At 46.3% G+C, this 15,851-nt stretch overlaps 2 protein-coding genes and 1 long non-coding RNA gene across 3 annotated transcripts; 1 reads left to right on the forward strand and 2 right to left on the reverse strand.

Moving 5' to 3' along the window:
• The first annotated feature begins 3,101 nt into the window (after positions 1-3,101).
• On the forward strand, positions 3,102-6,191 carry LOC106891673 (antimicrobial peptide THP2-like). Its single transcript, XM_014948383.1, is given in 5 exon segments — positions 3,102-3,174; positions 4,398-4,476; positions 5,183-5,307; positions 5,960-6,037; positions 6,039-6,191. Coding segments are annotated over 4 exon segments (348 nt in total). The 5' UTR covers positions 3,102-3,174; positions 4,398-4,418; the 3' UTR covers positions 6,126-6,191.
• Positions 6,192-8,176: 1,985 nt separating this feature from the next.
• On the reverse strand, positions 8,177-10,789 carry LOC106891665 (gallinacin-1-like). The gene is made up of 5 exons (XM_014948375.1): positions 10,661-10,789; positions 9,403-9,490; positions 8,901-9,027; positions 8,386-8,393; positions 8,177-8,350 (listed from the first exon to the last, which is right to left on the reverse strand). Exons 2-5 carry the CDS (start codon positions 9,458-9,460, stop codon positions 8,277-8,279), a joined length of 267 nt encoding a protein of 88 aa, XP_014803861.1. The 5' UTR covers positions 9,461-9,490; positions 10,661-10,789; the 3' UTR covers positions 8,177-8,276.
• Positions 10,790-13,459: 2,670 nt separating this feature from the next.
• LOC106891678 lies at positions 13,460-15,607 on the reverse strand. The gene is made up of 4 exons (XR_001412742.1): positions 15,514-15,607; positions 15,101-15,188; positions 14,192-14,315; positions 13,460-13,668 (listed from the first exon to the last, which is right to left on the reverse strand). It is a non-coding gene; the product is annotated as an uncharacterized LOC106891678 (long non-coding RNA).
• Between the last annotated feature and the right edge of the window lie 244 nt (positions 15,608-15,851).

Genomic DNA, 15,851 nt, shown 5'->3' on the forward strand with positions numbered 1-15,851 from the left:
CCTTATGTCTGCATACAGTGACTTCCAGGTGCTTGGAGCCTTCTTTGCCATGAACAAACCGTCCCCTGGAGGCGAGGGATGGAATGGCACACAGGTATTTTGTGTAGTAGCGTTTTAAATAGGGGCGACACTGCTGGAAGACCTTCCTAATATTTGCAGCTTTTTTTATTTTTACATCAGAAAACTAGTAGGAGCAGAGTTTGAGATTCTCCCGTTTCCTCCTATTTGCCTCATCTGCTGTGCTAGATACAGACTCCTAAGATGGAGGTAAGATCCTCCTTCCTCTCTGGGAAGCGATCTTCTCATAATTACCCAAACATCTTGATTTGAAAAGGTTGAAAGCCATTTCTCCTCACAACGCTCTGCAGACTCATTGTGAAGACACTTCCCTTAATAGCATATCCCACCTCCATCAGGCAGAGCTTCAGGCTCCATCTGTCAGGGTTCTAAGCACTATAGTATGATATAAAATGCTGACCCCATCATAATACTTCTCCTCCTCCAAAGAGGACTGGGTGATCTGGACCTGAAATAGGTGGAGGAGTGGGGCATCATTGGTGAACTCCAACTTGAAGAAGCAGGAGTGAAGACTTGACATGGACTTAGAGGGAAACATAGCTGGATCATCTTCTGAACTCTGAATGATAAAAGAAAGGAAAAAACACCCACATTATTTAGGCAGAAGGGAACTCTCCATGAAGACCCCCTTTCCCCCTGCACTGAGAATAGTGAGAAAGTAGATTATTTTTTATGTAAAGAGGATTACTTGCCTAATGCCAAGAGCCAAATGATAGTGAGGTGCTGCCCAGCTTAGTTGGGCTGGATCCCATGCACTTTCCTACCCAGGTACCTTGGGTAAAGGAACGTGCAGTTGGTGCTACTGTGATCCTGGTGTAGGTCAGGTCTACCAGCTAAAGGAGCTGGACAAAAATGCTGAGATCATGAAGGGCAAAACACTGATATGTTCCTCCTGCTGTACGAAAGTGAGTGACTGTCTCCTGCTCATAAGAACAGGAGCTTCAGGCAGGGATGGAAAGGATTTCCACCCTGAGATCCACAAACCAAAATCTCAATAAGGGCTGCCTCACCACTATCAGCTTTGAACAACCAAAGGTGCTCCATCGTTCCTCTGCTTCTCCCTTACCCGTCTCCAGGCAGAGATATTTTGATTGCAAAGATGGGAGTGACCACCTAGAATTTATAATTAACAGTGCCAAGAATGCTCACCGTCAGAGCCTAGTCCTTGACACTGCTCGCACATAGGACCTTGGACGTGTTAAAAATGAACCACGCATCTTTGGTTCCTTGAGGAATCAGGTTGAGTAACAATAGCAGTTGGTAGGCAAGCTAACCGCAAACTCTTGGCCAGTTGTGAAGTAACTGCAACTTTTGCAATTTTATTCCCTCCGTTTTTCTGCTTTATGGCCAGAAGTTCATACACACACCAAAAATTCAACTAACATTTTTTCCTACTGCAAAAAGAGTCCGCTTACAAAAATATGTAGGAAATAAAAAGCTGCCTCAGTTATCAGGGTATGTATTTAAGGGAAACCATTTGTAGGCATGCTTTTCTCATATTTATATGTGTGTGTCTGCATGTACACTTCTGTGTACTTGAGAAATTAATGTAAAAGTATTGAAGCAAATCACATCACCAGTTCTGAGGAACCAATACGCAGTTAAAGTATTTCTGTTTAGCTTTGGTAATAAATGATCTGTAAGACATGGTGTCATTTGCAGAGATCTTGGTCAACTAGAAATGCCAATCATTCAAAATAGCAAACATATTATGTTGTACTTGGGGTGTTATATTAAAATATTGTATGACCAACATTTGTTGGCTGAAATGAGGTGTAAAGTAAAATATGATCCAAAAAAATACTCAATATTGGTAGTTTTGGATAGTTCTTGGATATATCAGCAAGTGACTGGGTGCAATGGAAGATCAATAGATAGAAAAGGATAGTTAGAGATTGTGCTGAGGCTCCTCAGTTCTTCATTATATGGATTTATGAATTCAGTTTGACTGGATTTTGCTATTGAATAAACCACAAAAACAATGTAAGTTGGAATGGGTGTTTGAAGAACATCTGGTACAGCCATCCCTCCAGACAGAGCCAGTTATGAAGACAGACCAGATTGCCTAGAGCTTTTTCCAGCTGCATTTGAATATCTATATGGGAATGAAGATTCTATAAATTCTCTGGGCCCTCATGCCAGTGTTTGACAACCCTCATTGTGAAAGGGGTTTTTTTTCCCTTATATCTAATTGGAATTTCTCTCATTGTAATTTGTGTCTGTTACCTCTCATCCTTCCACTGGGCACTGCTGAGAAGAGCGTGGCTCCACCTTCTCTGTAGCTACTGTTAGGTAGTTGAGAACAACAACTAGATGACCCTTAGCCATGTCTTCTCCAAGCTAGGTCCTTCAGCCTCTCCTCAAATGGCTGATCATCTGGTCCAAACTCTCCAAACAAGATCAGCCAAATTTGAAGAAAAATGCTCAACCAGGAGCTCTGCAGCTTGAGGATCCAGAGACAGACCCTAGCACTGGATTTCCCAAAACTGATGTATTTTCCATCTGTTGGAAGTGTGTACAGGGACATAACCATAAGGCATTCACCCTATTTCTGTACATTTTATGCTCTTTACTTAGACATCCTCAGTGGCGACTGGCCACTAAGTCAATGGACATTTGTTTTAGTTTCTTATGGAACAGAAAATAAACTAACTGGGAGTGCAGATAAGCACACAGATGTCTTGTAAAGAAATGGATGATGCTGCTCCTAAGCAGGACCAGTTCACTGTATGTCCCAAGATGTTTGACACATACCACAGTGGCTTAACGTATCTTACACAAACTGGAGTGTCACAAGAGGTGTTGCATGAATAACCCAGGATTTTCCAGAAGAAAAGCTTCTATGGGTTTGGAGGGAAACCCAGCTTTTTCACCAAGAAATGAAAAGCAACTTGATTCTGGTTGGATTAGAAGTCACCCCCAAAAAATGGTAATTTTTTGATTGGCTGAACATGTTCTTGCTGAGAAGAGAAAGCAGTTGCCACCCCCCTTAGGGAACAGGGTATAAAAGAGGGTCTCAGCCCCACAGCCAAAACCCTCTGGAGGGAAGGGACCAAGAGCAGCTCCTGTTTGGCGTCTGAGCTCACCTCATACCTGGTAACTTTTCAGTTATTTTCAGTGTTTCTTTCAATGCCTGCTATTGCTTTTTCCTCAGAAAACCAACCAACCAAACAAAAATTACCAAAAAACAAAACTTCTGCATTATTAACCTAAATTTGTAGATTACTAAAAAAGGTTAGTCTCAGTTTTTAAGAAATTGCACAGGTTGAATAAGTAGCTCAAATATATGTTAATACCTAGAATACTTTGATAAAAATACTCTGCTTATTAACCCCCAGGGAAAAATCTGACTGGGTCAGGTTACTTTAGAGAAGTCCAGAGAAATTGGTGGTCTCTTTGATGCAATATATTTTTTTGTCTACATCTTTATGTTAAGAACTTCATTTCATTTGCAGAATTGTTAACTTCACCTACTTGATGCTCCTGATATTTTAAGTATAGAAATTTGTGTAATCTTCTAATACTATTTCAAGGCTGTTTTGGACAACCCTCTACCAGTCTTTGCAGAAATACGACATTTCAGTACAACTTAATTTCTCTTCCTTGCTTAGGAGACCATAATTAGTGGCAGATCAGAAGTTCCTGTAATACCAAGATATATGACAGTAACTACCTCTTCTTTACCCATAAAATACATTCTAGATTATATAATCCCAATTTGCTGATATTAGTTCAATTATTAGCTCTTTCAATGAAGGCATTACATGTTTGCTTTTCAAATTGCATTTGTCAAATTTCAGTTTGGGAACCAATTTGGTTGTACATTTCAATTCCAGAACTGCAGCCTGTAGACTAAGATCAAAAATTTTGAGCAAGTTGGTTTTAGCTGTTAATTCTTGATAAATTTTAACATTGTAAAATGAACGTATGGGGTTTTTTTTCAAGTTTGTAAGTCTGACTGTATATACCCCTCATTGTGCTTGGTGCTGTTTATTTATTTGATAAAACATTTAATTAAAAATAAAGTTATGGTTGCATTTTGGCTAAGGACTGTTTGCAAAATGTGAAAGAAATACGAGGAATCAAACTATTAAAATAATTTAATAATCACATAACCTGAAAGCAAGTTGCCCTATATATATTTACTTTTCCCAGAAATGTTCACACAGCAGTTACATCACATGGGTCCTAATGGTTATTTTTGCAAGTTTGAAGAAAAAGGCAATATAAATGCCATAACACAGCATTTGCACAGTTCAGAAGACTGTAGATCCCAAGGATTGTCTGTCATACATCTCTCTTGGTCCTTTCTCCCACAGTGACACAGCAAATCCATAGTCATGAAGATCCTTTACCTGCTCTTTTCTCTCCTCTTCTTGGCACTCCAGGTTTCTCCAGGTAAGGTGGAAAAGAGATGCTAGAAGGGATGTTTTGTCCACCTGAAATAAACTTTCCACTCAATTTTAACCACTGCTGGTTAAAATTGCTAGAAACTGAGCAGGACTTGGTCATATAGTGTTTTGTTTGTGCTCCTCTATGAAAACTCTTTCAAAGGTGGAGAAAATGTAACTTCTGAAGAAAAGTGATTTTTCACTTCTGGTATCTTCCTAAAAACACTGTGCTAAACACTCTGGAGTTAGACATCTGAGATGGTGTCTGTTGGCCATGATCTTTGCATAACAGCACACTCCGCAGTGCATACACAGAAGAAAATGAAGCCTGGCCAACTATTTTCAGGTAGGACCCAATTTTAAAGCCTCTGGACCCATGACCCTTTTCCATAAGGTAAAGGACAATGAGTCAGGAGGTCTGCATCATTCTCTACCTGGGCTTTAAGGCCATCCATTTAGATGCACTGTGAGCTAAGGATCCCACCTCTGCAAGGTGATCCTCTGCAAGGTGGTCCTCTGCAAGGTGGTCACCTGCTTTGTCATCTCAACTCTTATGCAGCCTTTCAACAAGGCCAAATCCAGCCAACCATCCTGAAGGCAAGTTGGTGGTGAAGGCAGCTCAACGAATTGGAAACCCCGTTGGCATTAGGACTGCATTGCCCTGCCCTGCAGAATGAGAGGAAGGAAATTTTTTATGGTTGTTGTTGTTGCAGGTTTGTCTTCACCCCAGCGGGACATGTTTTTCTGTAGAAAAGGGTCCTGCCACTATGGAAGGTGTCCCATCCATCTGATTAAAGTTGGAAGATGCTTTGGGTTTCGCTCCTGCTGCAAAGCGTAAGTTTGACCTTCACCAAGGTGTAGCTGCAGTGTGAGCAGACAAATCTATTCTGTCCTAGTACTCCATAAGGACAGTCAAGGGTTGAAGTAGGTTGAGATCCATGGTGCTCTTTCTCCTGAGATGGGCACCATGATCTGCCCTAGCAAGAAGGCTAAAATACAGTTGGAGATGTCTTGTGCTGTCCCAGCTCTGTTGGACACCTTTACAGCTCCTACACCGGAGGGAAATACCAGGGTTTGGCATTTGGAGAACCTGGCTGCTGTGCTGTGTGGGGAACAGAGAGGAATTCAGTTATGCTGAGGGTGGACACAGATCTCTGAGTGCCATCGAATGCGGGCAAAAAGTGCCGCAGTGTCGTAAAAATAAATTATCGCATGAAAGGCAGCCTTCTGTTTTCACTCAGGAATTAATGCATTCACCCCAACATCAAGGGATAACAACTTATGTCCCTGCTTTTCCTGAAGCAATAGGAAAACAGTCTTCTTACTCACAGGTATGAGCACATGGGGCTGTCCCATCACAACTACACATGACAATAGGTATTTTGGAAGGTCCTTATACCCAAGAGGAAAATAAGGATGGATTGGAAGTAAGTAGGGAGGGAATACAAGCTGAGACATGATCTGAATCTTATTTTATTTTCTTTGTGCAGGCCATGGGATGTATGAGAACTTCACGGATTGTCCATTCGAGAGCGATGAACGTTTCTTCTAAACCTAGGAATCTGCTTTGAACCCCCCTTATTGCTAAAACCACTAGATTCTGTTACAAAGCCTCATTCACCTTTTGTTTTTAATGCAAAAAGCTTGATGGTGTAGAGTAAATCCAAATGCATTCTAGACTGCTTTCTCTCTTTTTGAATAAATTGCTGCTTTGCATTTGCATCACTGGAGCACGGGTGTCTGTTGCATGGGCGGAGGGCGATGATCCCACCTGGGTTTTGATGCACAAACATAAATAGTGCAATGATTATCTAAACAGGGTGACAATTTATGCCAGTTCTTCTCTCTCCACAAGTTGCTTGTCCTGTAATTTCACAGCAATGGATGAAAGTTTGGGGTTTTTTTTTCCCCCACTTGTGTCTCTGAGAGGATGCATAAAAGATAATAGATGGAGAACAGCTTATATTGGTCTCACTTCATTAGCTCCTCTCCCACTGCTTCCACCACATGGCACAATCCCTTTAGTTCTCCATTGGGATACCCACGTTTCTGAAATGTTGTTCAGGAGGGGATTTTGTTTCCCTGCTAAAATTGCAGCACTTCCATGTCCTATGACTATGTCCTTGCACTTCTTAGCAGGGAACAAACTCATCCTCAGGAGTCCCAACCGACTTCTGGTGGCTTCATTTCCTTTACTCAAGTCATGGCAATGGTTAACATAACTCGAAGTCGTTAGGAAATGGGTGTTTGGAGGAACACATGCCTGGACAAGCTGTGGACCCTCTGCCTGGTGCAAGCTGACAGTCTGGCCCTGCCATGCAGAGAGAAACAGTGGGCAGGGCTTGCTCAAATATCCAAGGGGGCTGAGCAGGTACTGTTGTCCCCCAGAGGGAAAGTATCTAGAGGAAGAACCCAACATAGTCATGTGTTAAGGCAAAATCTCATGCTTCAGGCCTCTTCCCAGTGTATATGCAGCAACTAGATTACGTCCACCCTCAAAAGGCATTTCCAAACTGGTTGGGCAGGTTTTAGAATTTTAGAACGTCTCTGAGTGTTTATTTCTTTTTTTTTTCTTTTGTCTCTTTGGTACAGTTTGTGGACTTGCTCTCTATCTGACACTGCTAAAAGAAAATAAACAGAATGCATAGAAGACTTACACTGAAAGCAAGTCCAGCACTCTGTATATAGAGGACAAACAAGACACCAGAACAGAGTCAAAGCAGTGAAAATCTGTGCTTAGAAAATGTCAGGGTGTTTTTCAGTTGTCATCATGACAGAAGTTGTAAGTTTGGCTGAGAAATGGAAGTGTGAAAAGAAATTAACCTAAAAAGAACAAACATGCTGTTGACTATTCCTTAACAGGTAGATAAGCAGGATAATTATGGCATCATATAATGGTTTAGGTGGGAAGGGACCTTAAAGGTCATCTTGTTCCAACCCCCCTGCCACAGGCAGGGACACCTCCCACCAGACCAGGTTGCTCCAAGCCCCATTTGTTGCAATCCCAGTTTGGCAGAGAGGAGAAGAGAGAGAGAGGAGGAAAAACCCTGCTTTCTCCTTGCTGGACTACTGGACTTTTTCAGGTTGTGGTCCACAGGACCCATTGAAGAGGACACCTTGAGGAGGAGCTGGACAGCCAGTGTGGGAGACCCACTTTCCTCCAAGGCCTGTAAAGGTCTCCTTAAGGGCTGTCTGTGGCATCAGGGCCCTGCAGGAAGGACGTGGTAGGAAGAAAGGCTGTGGGGCTGGTGGAGGGGTTGGTGCTGTGAACACTAGTAGGGAGGGATTTGAACAGGGACTGCTCTGAAACTCACAGCCCCACTGCAGGGGAGGGAGATGGAGATGTGGTGGGACCTTTGGGGATTCTGGGACGGGTGGCCCTGGCCATGCCCACCCAAGGGACACACCATCCAGCACAGATCTGTGCATGAAACCATGGCTGTGCAGGAGCAGGACAGGGCTCTCACTTCTCCCAAGGGACCATCCTCCAGAGCAGCTCCATCACACCCACAGCAAACACCCTGGCCCAGCAGGGACTGCCCAGATAGGTGTCCCCACACCACTGCCAAGAAAGAGCATCCCTGGGACACTCATGGTGGTGACCTCTAGCATCCCCAAGTGCTTCTCCTCCACAAACCCACCACCACCAGAGCAAGCAGACGCAGCACACCCTCCATCACAACAGGATAGACACACATCCAACACACTGCAATGCCAAACTGCTCATCTTTATTCAAGCCAGGAAAAGCAGCCTCTGCCCCAACGACACCAGAGCACTCAGCAGGAGAAGCGCTTCCACTCCTGCTGTCACACCACCTGGGGACAGCAGAGGCAGGAAGAGGAGAGGACATCAGGACATGGTTCCAGAAGCCAGAAGTGAGAGGGACATCCTGGTTGCAGAGTCCAGGGTCTCAACCCCAGAGACTGTACAAAGAAAGCAGACAAGAGCGTCACCCTTTGAAGCTCACTTTTCCTTTCCCTCTCTCTCTCCCATCTCCCTGCAGTGACAAGCAAGTCTATGGTCCAAGAGAATCCGGCTCAACAAAGGTGAGGTTTTGTTGCTATTGCAAACAGTTTGGGCCTGTGTTATCTTAGTGTTGGCAGCCCTGACTCCAAGTCTAGGTAGATGCAGCAAAACCAGGATCATGACCTCGATGCTGTCCAAGGACAGTGACTGCTTTGCTCTTGGTTGGCTTGGGAGAGCCCTCTGCAAAGCCTGAATGGGTCTCCTGGGACTGAAGGAGAGCAGGGAGGTGCTGGCTGACCTCGGGCTCCTTCAGTCCCACCCAGAGCAAATCCAGCCACCTTTCCTTTCCTCCCCTGGCCTCTGCCTTGGAGCATGTATAGCACTGAGCTGTTAGAGAGTCACGGGCGCTTAAACACAGAAGCAACTCTGCCATCACAGTAGCATATTTATATCTAAAAACTTACTTTTTGCAGCAAAAGAAGAACCTTGAACATTTCCCTTTGACGATAAAGGGGAAAGGGCACTTCAGAAATCCACAGAAGCCTTTTTGTCGTTCACATTCTTTCTTACTGCTTATAGCCAGGGTGGACCCTGCACAGTGAAAGAGGTGAAATAAAGTGACTTTGGGATAACTGTTAAGAATAAGCATGGTTCCAGAGAGACTGTTGCTGCTCCCAGATCACAGGCTCCCACGTGCACTGACCACCAGACCCAACATCTTTACCTGTCCAGTAGGAGGTTACTTTTTTCTGCAGCAGCATGTGTGTGTGTGGATAAAGTCATAGGAAAAGACCAGTGTGAGATCCAGGAGGAGCCGTGTTGGCCCCTCATCTGTGCGGCCGTTCATCAGAACCGACCCCTCTCAAACGTTATCTCCTTCTGACAAATCTGGTCATTTCTCAGGACAGGGCAATCCCTACTGATGGGGGCTCACACCTCACCTCGTCTCCCTTCTTCCCCTCTCACCTGCAGCACCCTGGAGCAACAGGAGGAAGAAGGGGAAGAGCAGGTACAGGATCCGCATGGTTGGCGCCTATCCCAGGTCTTCACAGGGCTGCAGAGAGGACACATCAAGACAGCAAAGACAGGACATGGACAAAGCTGGGCACACAGGGTGAGCCAAAATGCAGAAGTTCAATCTCCAACAAAGAAAAAGTGATAATAATAATTCTTAGCATTGCAATTTCTGAGGTGACTTGGGAGCATTGCAGGAAACACCAGCCTGTTGGACGACTTGGAGTTTATTTCATTGTCTTTTTCACAGGTTTTCCTGATGTTTTCCTCAAAACATGGACTGGACAATTCATGCCTAGTTGTTGGCATTTTACTCAAAACAACATGTACTGAAACTGAGATTATAAGGAGATAAAAAACTACTTTTACAAGTTATAGTCCCTCAGAACTTTCACAGAGCATGTGTTTGTCCCCTGAGCAGAATTTTCCAGAGAGACAGGAACAAGGGGTAACACAAGATACACTTCCCAACAACAGTCAGCAGGCCAGGTTTACCACCAGGACATTACTCTCTCCCTTCTGCCTCTTCTTAATCAAATGCCAGAACAGAGAAGGTTTGCACATCTGTAAACGTTTGTGCCAACACTCAGTGCCCTGCCAATAGCCAAACCAGGGTCAAGAATTTAGGGAAATGCTTGTACCTGGAGATGTCGTGCTCTATGAAGAGTTAGATGGTGTTCTCCATCACCTCAGCCAATACAAAGCTGGCTGCCCAAAACACCCTGCCCAATCATCTCTACTTCTCTGGGCTCAAGACAGTCCTCCCAGCTTCGCTTGGGAGTGCCCATCTTCAACTCAAGACCATTCCCAGGCTTCCCAGCAAAGAACTCCGCATGAAGGCACCTTTCCAGTCTCTCCTGTACTTAGGAAAATCTGCTTTTATCTTCCACATGTTCTGGACTCTTAAAAGTTTTTTAAGGAGTCCCAAAGAAAGTTTTTATTCTCTTTCCCAGGCAGCTCTGACGCTTGTTTATGTTCAGAGACACTTCCAACAATTTGTCATTTATTTTATCTTCCATATGTTCTGGGCTCTTAAAAGTTTTTTAAGAAGTCCCAAAGAAAGTTTTTATTCTTTCCCAGGCAGCTCTGAAGCTTGTTTACGTTCAGAGACACTTCCAACAATTTGTCATTTAGTTGCCTCCAGGAAGAAGGGTTTGCACAGAGAAGCTGAATGGGTGGCCAGTCTGGAAGAGGCTCCTTAGTCACCTACCTGATGAAGGTGTTGGTTGAGAGTCCACCAAGGCAGCAACAGGCTGTAACAATCCCACCAGCGATGACTTGCACCCAAAAGTGCAAGGATCAGGGAGTATCCCTTTGCCCCAAACGGCCTGGTTTTACACTGTTTCCAGTGGGTGGGATGGGCTTTTTCCTGCATGCCACATCTCCCCTTGGCCAATCAGAAAGTGACCCATCTGCGTGGGGATGGTGGGGTTGTAGCTTGTCCTGTCTGCTGCAGTGGGAGAGGCTGAGGTGCCTCCTGGGGGCTGTTGCAATCTTCACCGTTATCCTCATGCAACACCTCTTGTGACACCCCGGGGCACAGTGGGCACACGGGCCGTGGTGGCTTGCTGAAAAATCCTTGGGGTGGACAAAGTATCTGGTTGGTGCAGACACCAGCACCAACACAGTCACAGAAAAAGGGAGTCCTTCTATGTCTCTTCTCATCTGATTAATCAGCCAGTGTGTGATGTTCAAGAACACGCAGAATATTGAAAACCCTCCCACCTCTAGACACTGCAAGAACACCTTCTTCTGGGACAGGGTGTCTGTGCAAGATATTGCTTCAGTGGCCGGTCCAGCCCAAACCACAACAACCTGAGATGTCAAAGGTCATCAGCATGACTCTGTCTCTCTAGTGACTGTTCAGACAAAGCGAGAGTAACACCAGGATACAAGTTAAGGTCTGTAAACCAGGTCATCCAACAAATCTGTGTCTACTCCTAAACCCACCCAAGATGAAGAAATATGACAGACACAGCCATCGCCTGTGAAGCCAATGCATATGATGCCATTTATGCAATCTGGAGAAGTGGAAGTCCTTTTTGGGCAGGTGGGGGCTGTGTTGCATGTCTGATTTGGCAACTGTATTTCAAGGTGTTTGGAAGAGTGATCTGGTCCTCCCAACTCCAAGGGGTCATCTGTTGGAGATTTTGGCAGTGGATTCTGGCCTCTTGACCTTTTCTCTTTGCATGTCGTTGAGATTACAAGTCATGGTGGCAAAGACAACAATCATGAAAAAAGTGGAAGATGGCTTCTGCATGCGTAGCAGAAGCACATGGCGCACTTGCCCAGGGGACTGATCTTGGGTTTTACTGGGAGAGATTTTTGAAAAGAAGCAGAAAAAAGTTCATTTCTGTGGTAGAGCAGCAGCTTGGTGCTGACTTCTAATGAGCAATGATGCAGTGTGTGTGTGTGTCCCAGGACATATCCAGCAAACCACAGCACCCAGAGGCTCTTATGCAAGGTAAGATGACACAAGACCCAGGGCTCGAGGCCTGGGAATCCTTCTGAGATGTCAGAAGGGGAACGTGATGCTTCCTTTCCTCTGGCAAGGGGAGAAGCAGGAAGCGGAGCTTTTGCTCTGGACATTCTGAGGTACCAGCAACTCCAGGCTGACCTCTGTGCTCTCCTCCTCTTGATGCTCCAGGGAGCAACAGGTAAGATATAAATGAATGAAGTGTATGGATAAATGGAGGATTTATCTGATACCACAGCAAAGCTGCCCGGTAGATAATGAGGTTTCCCTACAGACATAATCCAGATGAAAGAAGACAGAAGCTAAACTTCTTAAAAGAGACTTTTATTTTTCCTCAATTGAGATTATGAGTCACATATGACTTCTGGTTGCTGTGGCATCCCCCCCTGAGGTCTCTCACATCCCATTTCTTTAAGGAAAGGTTCCTACTGCAGGTTCTGCAGCTGGGACCAGAGCTGGGACCTTGTAACAAAGCTCTTGCGCTCCACAGATGAGGTTTTGCCATCATCTCCATACCTCCTGGCCCTTGCCTTTCCAAGTCAGCAGCACTGGGCACAGCAGCCTTACTGGAGAGGAGGAGGAGGGAGGAAGGAAGATCCTACTTCCATCCTTGGAGTCCCCCCTTGTGCCAGGAGGGAGCCAGTAGATGTGTTGGAGAGCCTTTCCCAGAGACTGCTGTGGGATGGCAGTGAGCATCCCATCCAAGTGCCATGAACATCACCCTGCTTCCCATTGCAAAATCCCTCTTGGCTATTGGAGAAAGGGGAGAATATGCAACCCAGGGACATGGGGACACCCCTGAGTTGACAATACTGTGCTGCCCATCCCAGGAGCTGCTGCTGGGGCTGAAACGACCTAGCATCCTCCATCAGTTCCCACCAACATTGCTGGCAGCTCATCCACCATCTGCAGAGTGCAGGGACCCTTCCTGGGCTCCAGTTAGTCCCATATTTGCCCAGCCAATAACAAAATTGAGAGAGAATTTCCAGTGTGTGCACGGATAAATAGACAAACACAAGTGTCAGTTCTGACCTCTCCAGTCAGAGTAATGTCCTGGTTCATGTATGTATAGACATCTACTGCAAAGTACCCAAGGAGACTCTGCTCCCACTAAGCAGCAAAATAGTGCTTGCCTTGAACTCATCATCACCAGGGCTGAGCACTTACGACAAGAAAGGACACCTTTACCCACCACAAAAAGAGACTGACATGGAAGGAAGGTCCTGGAAAAGAAAGAAGTCTGCGCCTGTGAAAACTAGGACAAGATTCCTCATCCCCAGCAGAGAGAAGTTCCATCACACCCACAGCAAACACCCTGGCCCAGCAGGGACTGCCTGGATAGGTGTCCCCACACCACTGCCAGGAAGGAGCATCCCTGTGGACAGATTTGATGGTGGTGACCTCTAGCATCCCCAAGCACTTCTTCCTGTCACCACCCCACCGAAAACCCTGGAGCCAGCCACTGTGAAACACAGGCTCCACCACAACAGAACAGACACATGTCCAACACACTGCAATGCCAAACTGCTCATCTTTATTCAAGCCAGGAAAAGAAGCCTCTGCCCCAATGACACCAGCTCTGGGATGTCTCTCACCCACGAGCAGCCGGGCACCCAGCAGTGCTGTCACATCACCTGGGGATGGCAGAGGCAGAAGGAGGAGAGGACATCACGAGATGGTTCCAGAAGCCAGAAGAAAGGGGGACGTCCTGCTGACAGAGTTCAGGGTCTCAACCTCAGATTCTGTGTGAAGAAAGCAGACAAGAGCATCACCTGTTGAAGCTCACTTTTCCTTTCCTCCCACTGTCATCTCCCCTGCAGTGACAAGCAAGTCTATGGTGCAAGAGAATCAGGCTCAACAAAGGTGAGGGTTGGTCCTTATTGCAGACAGTTTGGGCCTGTGTTATCTTAGTGTTGGAAGCCCTGACTCCAAGTCCATGTAAATGCAGCAAAACCAGGATCATGACCTCAATATTGTCCAAGGACAGTGACTGCTTTGCTCTTGGTTGGCTTGGGAGAGCCCTCTGCAAAGCCTGAATGGGTCTCCTGGGACTGAAGAAGAGCAGGAAGGTGCTGGCTGACCTTGGGCTCCTTCAGTCCCACAGCAGGCAGGTCCAGGCCCACAAGGGCTTTTCCCTGCCTCCTCGGGCCTCTCCCCCAAAGCATAAACGCAAGAGAGAATTTACCAGACAATGTCTAGACAGAAATTTGTAACAGAGATTTCTGCGGAGAAAAAAGGTAACTCTTTCCTTAGTCATGTCCTTACCTTTTGCAGCAATGTAGCAATCTTGGACAAGTTGCATAAATTCTTGAAGTACGGCGGCAGTATGCACTAGTGCAGTATCCCCCCCTTTGTCTGCACCCCAACTTTTGTGGTTCCATGGAGAACACTAAACACAAAAGAATGAAAGAGATCATCTGGCATGGCAGTGTGTGGTTGCAGAAATCCTGACACTCCCTGTGCCTTTCAGGCCAATTGATGGGCTCAGCTTCAACCTCACCATAGCCACAGCTTCAAGGCCAACATGTCTCTCCTAGAAGGACTCTTTCAGTCCCTCGTGGGTACACACAAGAACAGACAGTGGGAAGGACCAGCATGAGGTCGAGGAAGAGCTGTGCTGGCTCCTCAGCTGTGTGTTCACCGCTGTCTGGACCAGCAGTGGTGGCAAGTGGGGTACTCCCCATAGCCCATGTCCCAGTCTTGGTTGAACCTTTGCCTTGGAGGGATCTCTGATGGGAAGTCCTTGCCCAGCCCTTGCAGGGATCATGCCTTGGGGAAATGAGATTTTGGGACACTCAGCTGAGACACCACTAAGAGGAGAATGGACTGCTTTGTGCCTCAGAAAACACACAGATCCAACAACTCCCTGGGGCTTTCCCATCCCTACACAAAAGAAAGATCCTCCAGAGACATGGAAAGAAGAACAGCTGGGGGAAGGATTGGAGCCTGAAACCAACCCCCTTCCTGATCGACAGAAGATTCCAGCCCTCTGTTTCCACGGGCTCTCTCCACCCACAGTCCATGTCCTCTTTGAAGGGCACTCAGAAAATGCCTCCTTTTCAATCCCCCCTACCCTTTGCAGTACTCCATCTAATGTGATCACTTCTCGGGCACATGGAGGAACACCTTTGATGGCCGCTCATACCTCACCTGCCTCCCTTCTTCCACACTCACCTGCAGAACCCTGGATCAACAGGAAGAAGATGGAGAAGAGCAGGTACAGGATCTTCATGGCTGAGGCCTCTCCCGGGTCTTCACAGGGCTGCAGAGGGGGACACCAAGACAGCGAGGACATGGAGGACCCAGGTGATGCAGAAGCCTGGGCAGTCTGCTATACCAAACTGCAGAGGGGCTACCTCCTGCTAAAGCAGATGATGTTGCCTCTACCTTTCACTTAAGAACAATTCTTAGGTCTGTACCACTCCCCACCCCTTGGGATTATTCTTAATTCCAAGGCATTTCTGATGGCCTTGGTTACATGCATGGGTACTTCCAGCGTTTTGCCATGGAGATGAGTCTGGGGTGATGGGGCTTGAGCAGAGAACTGAAGGGGCAGTTTTCCAGAAAATGACGCAGCCATTCCTTACCTGATGAAGGTCTTGGTGTTCAGGCAGTAAGAACCCAACAGGAATGGCTGGTGTCCAGATGTCCTTGGGTCCAAGGAGTACTGCTTTGGCTAAATCTCCGAGGTTTTATATCATTGCTGGTGGAGGGGACACGTGCATATTCCTGCTGACACATCTCCCTTTGGCCAATCGGAAAGCGACCCATCTGTGTGGGGACGATGGAGTTGCACCTAATCCCTCTCTGAAGCAATGGGAGAGGCTGAGGTGCCTCCTGGAGGCTGTTGCAACCTTCACCGTTATCCTCATGCAACACCTCTTGTGACATCCCTCTATACAGTGGTCGCATGGGCTGTGGTGGC

Source organism: Calidris pugnax, unplaced genomic scaffold (assembly GCF_001431845.1).
Source record: "Calidris pugnax isolate Ruff unplaced genomic scaffold, ASM143184v1 scaffold140, whole genome shotgun sequence".
NCBI lineage: Eukaryota > Metazoa > Chordata > Aves > Charadriiformes > Scolopacidae > Calidris > Calidris pugnax.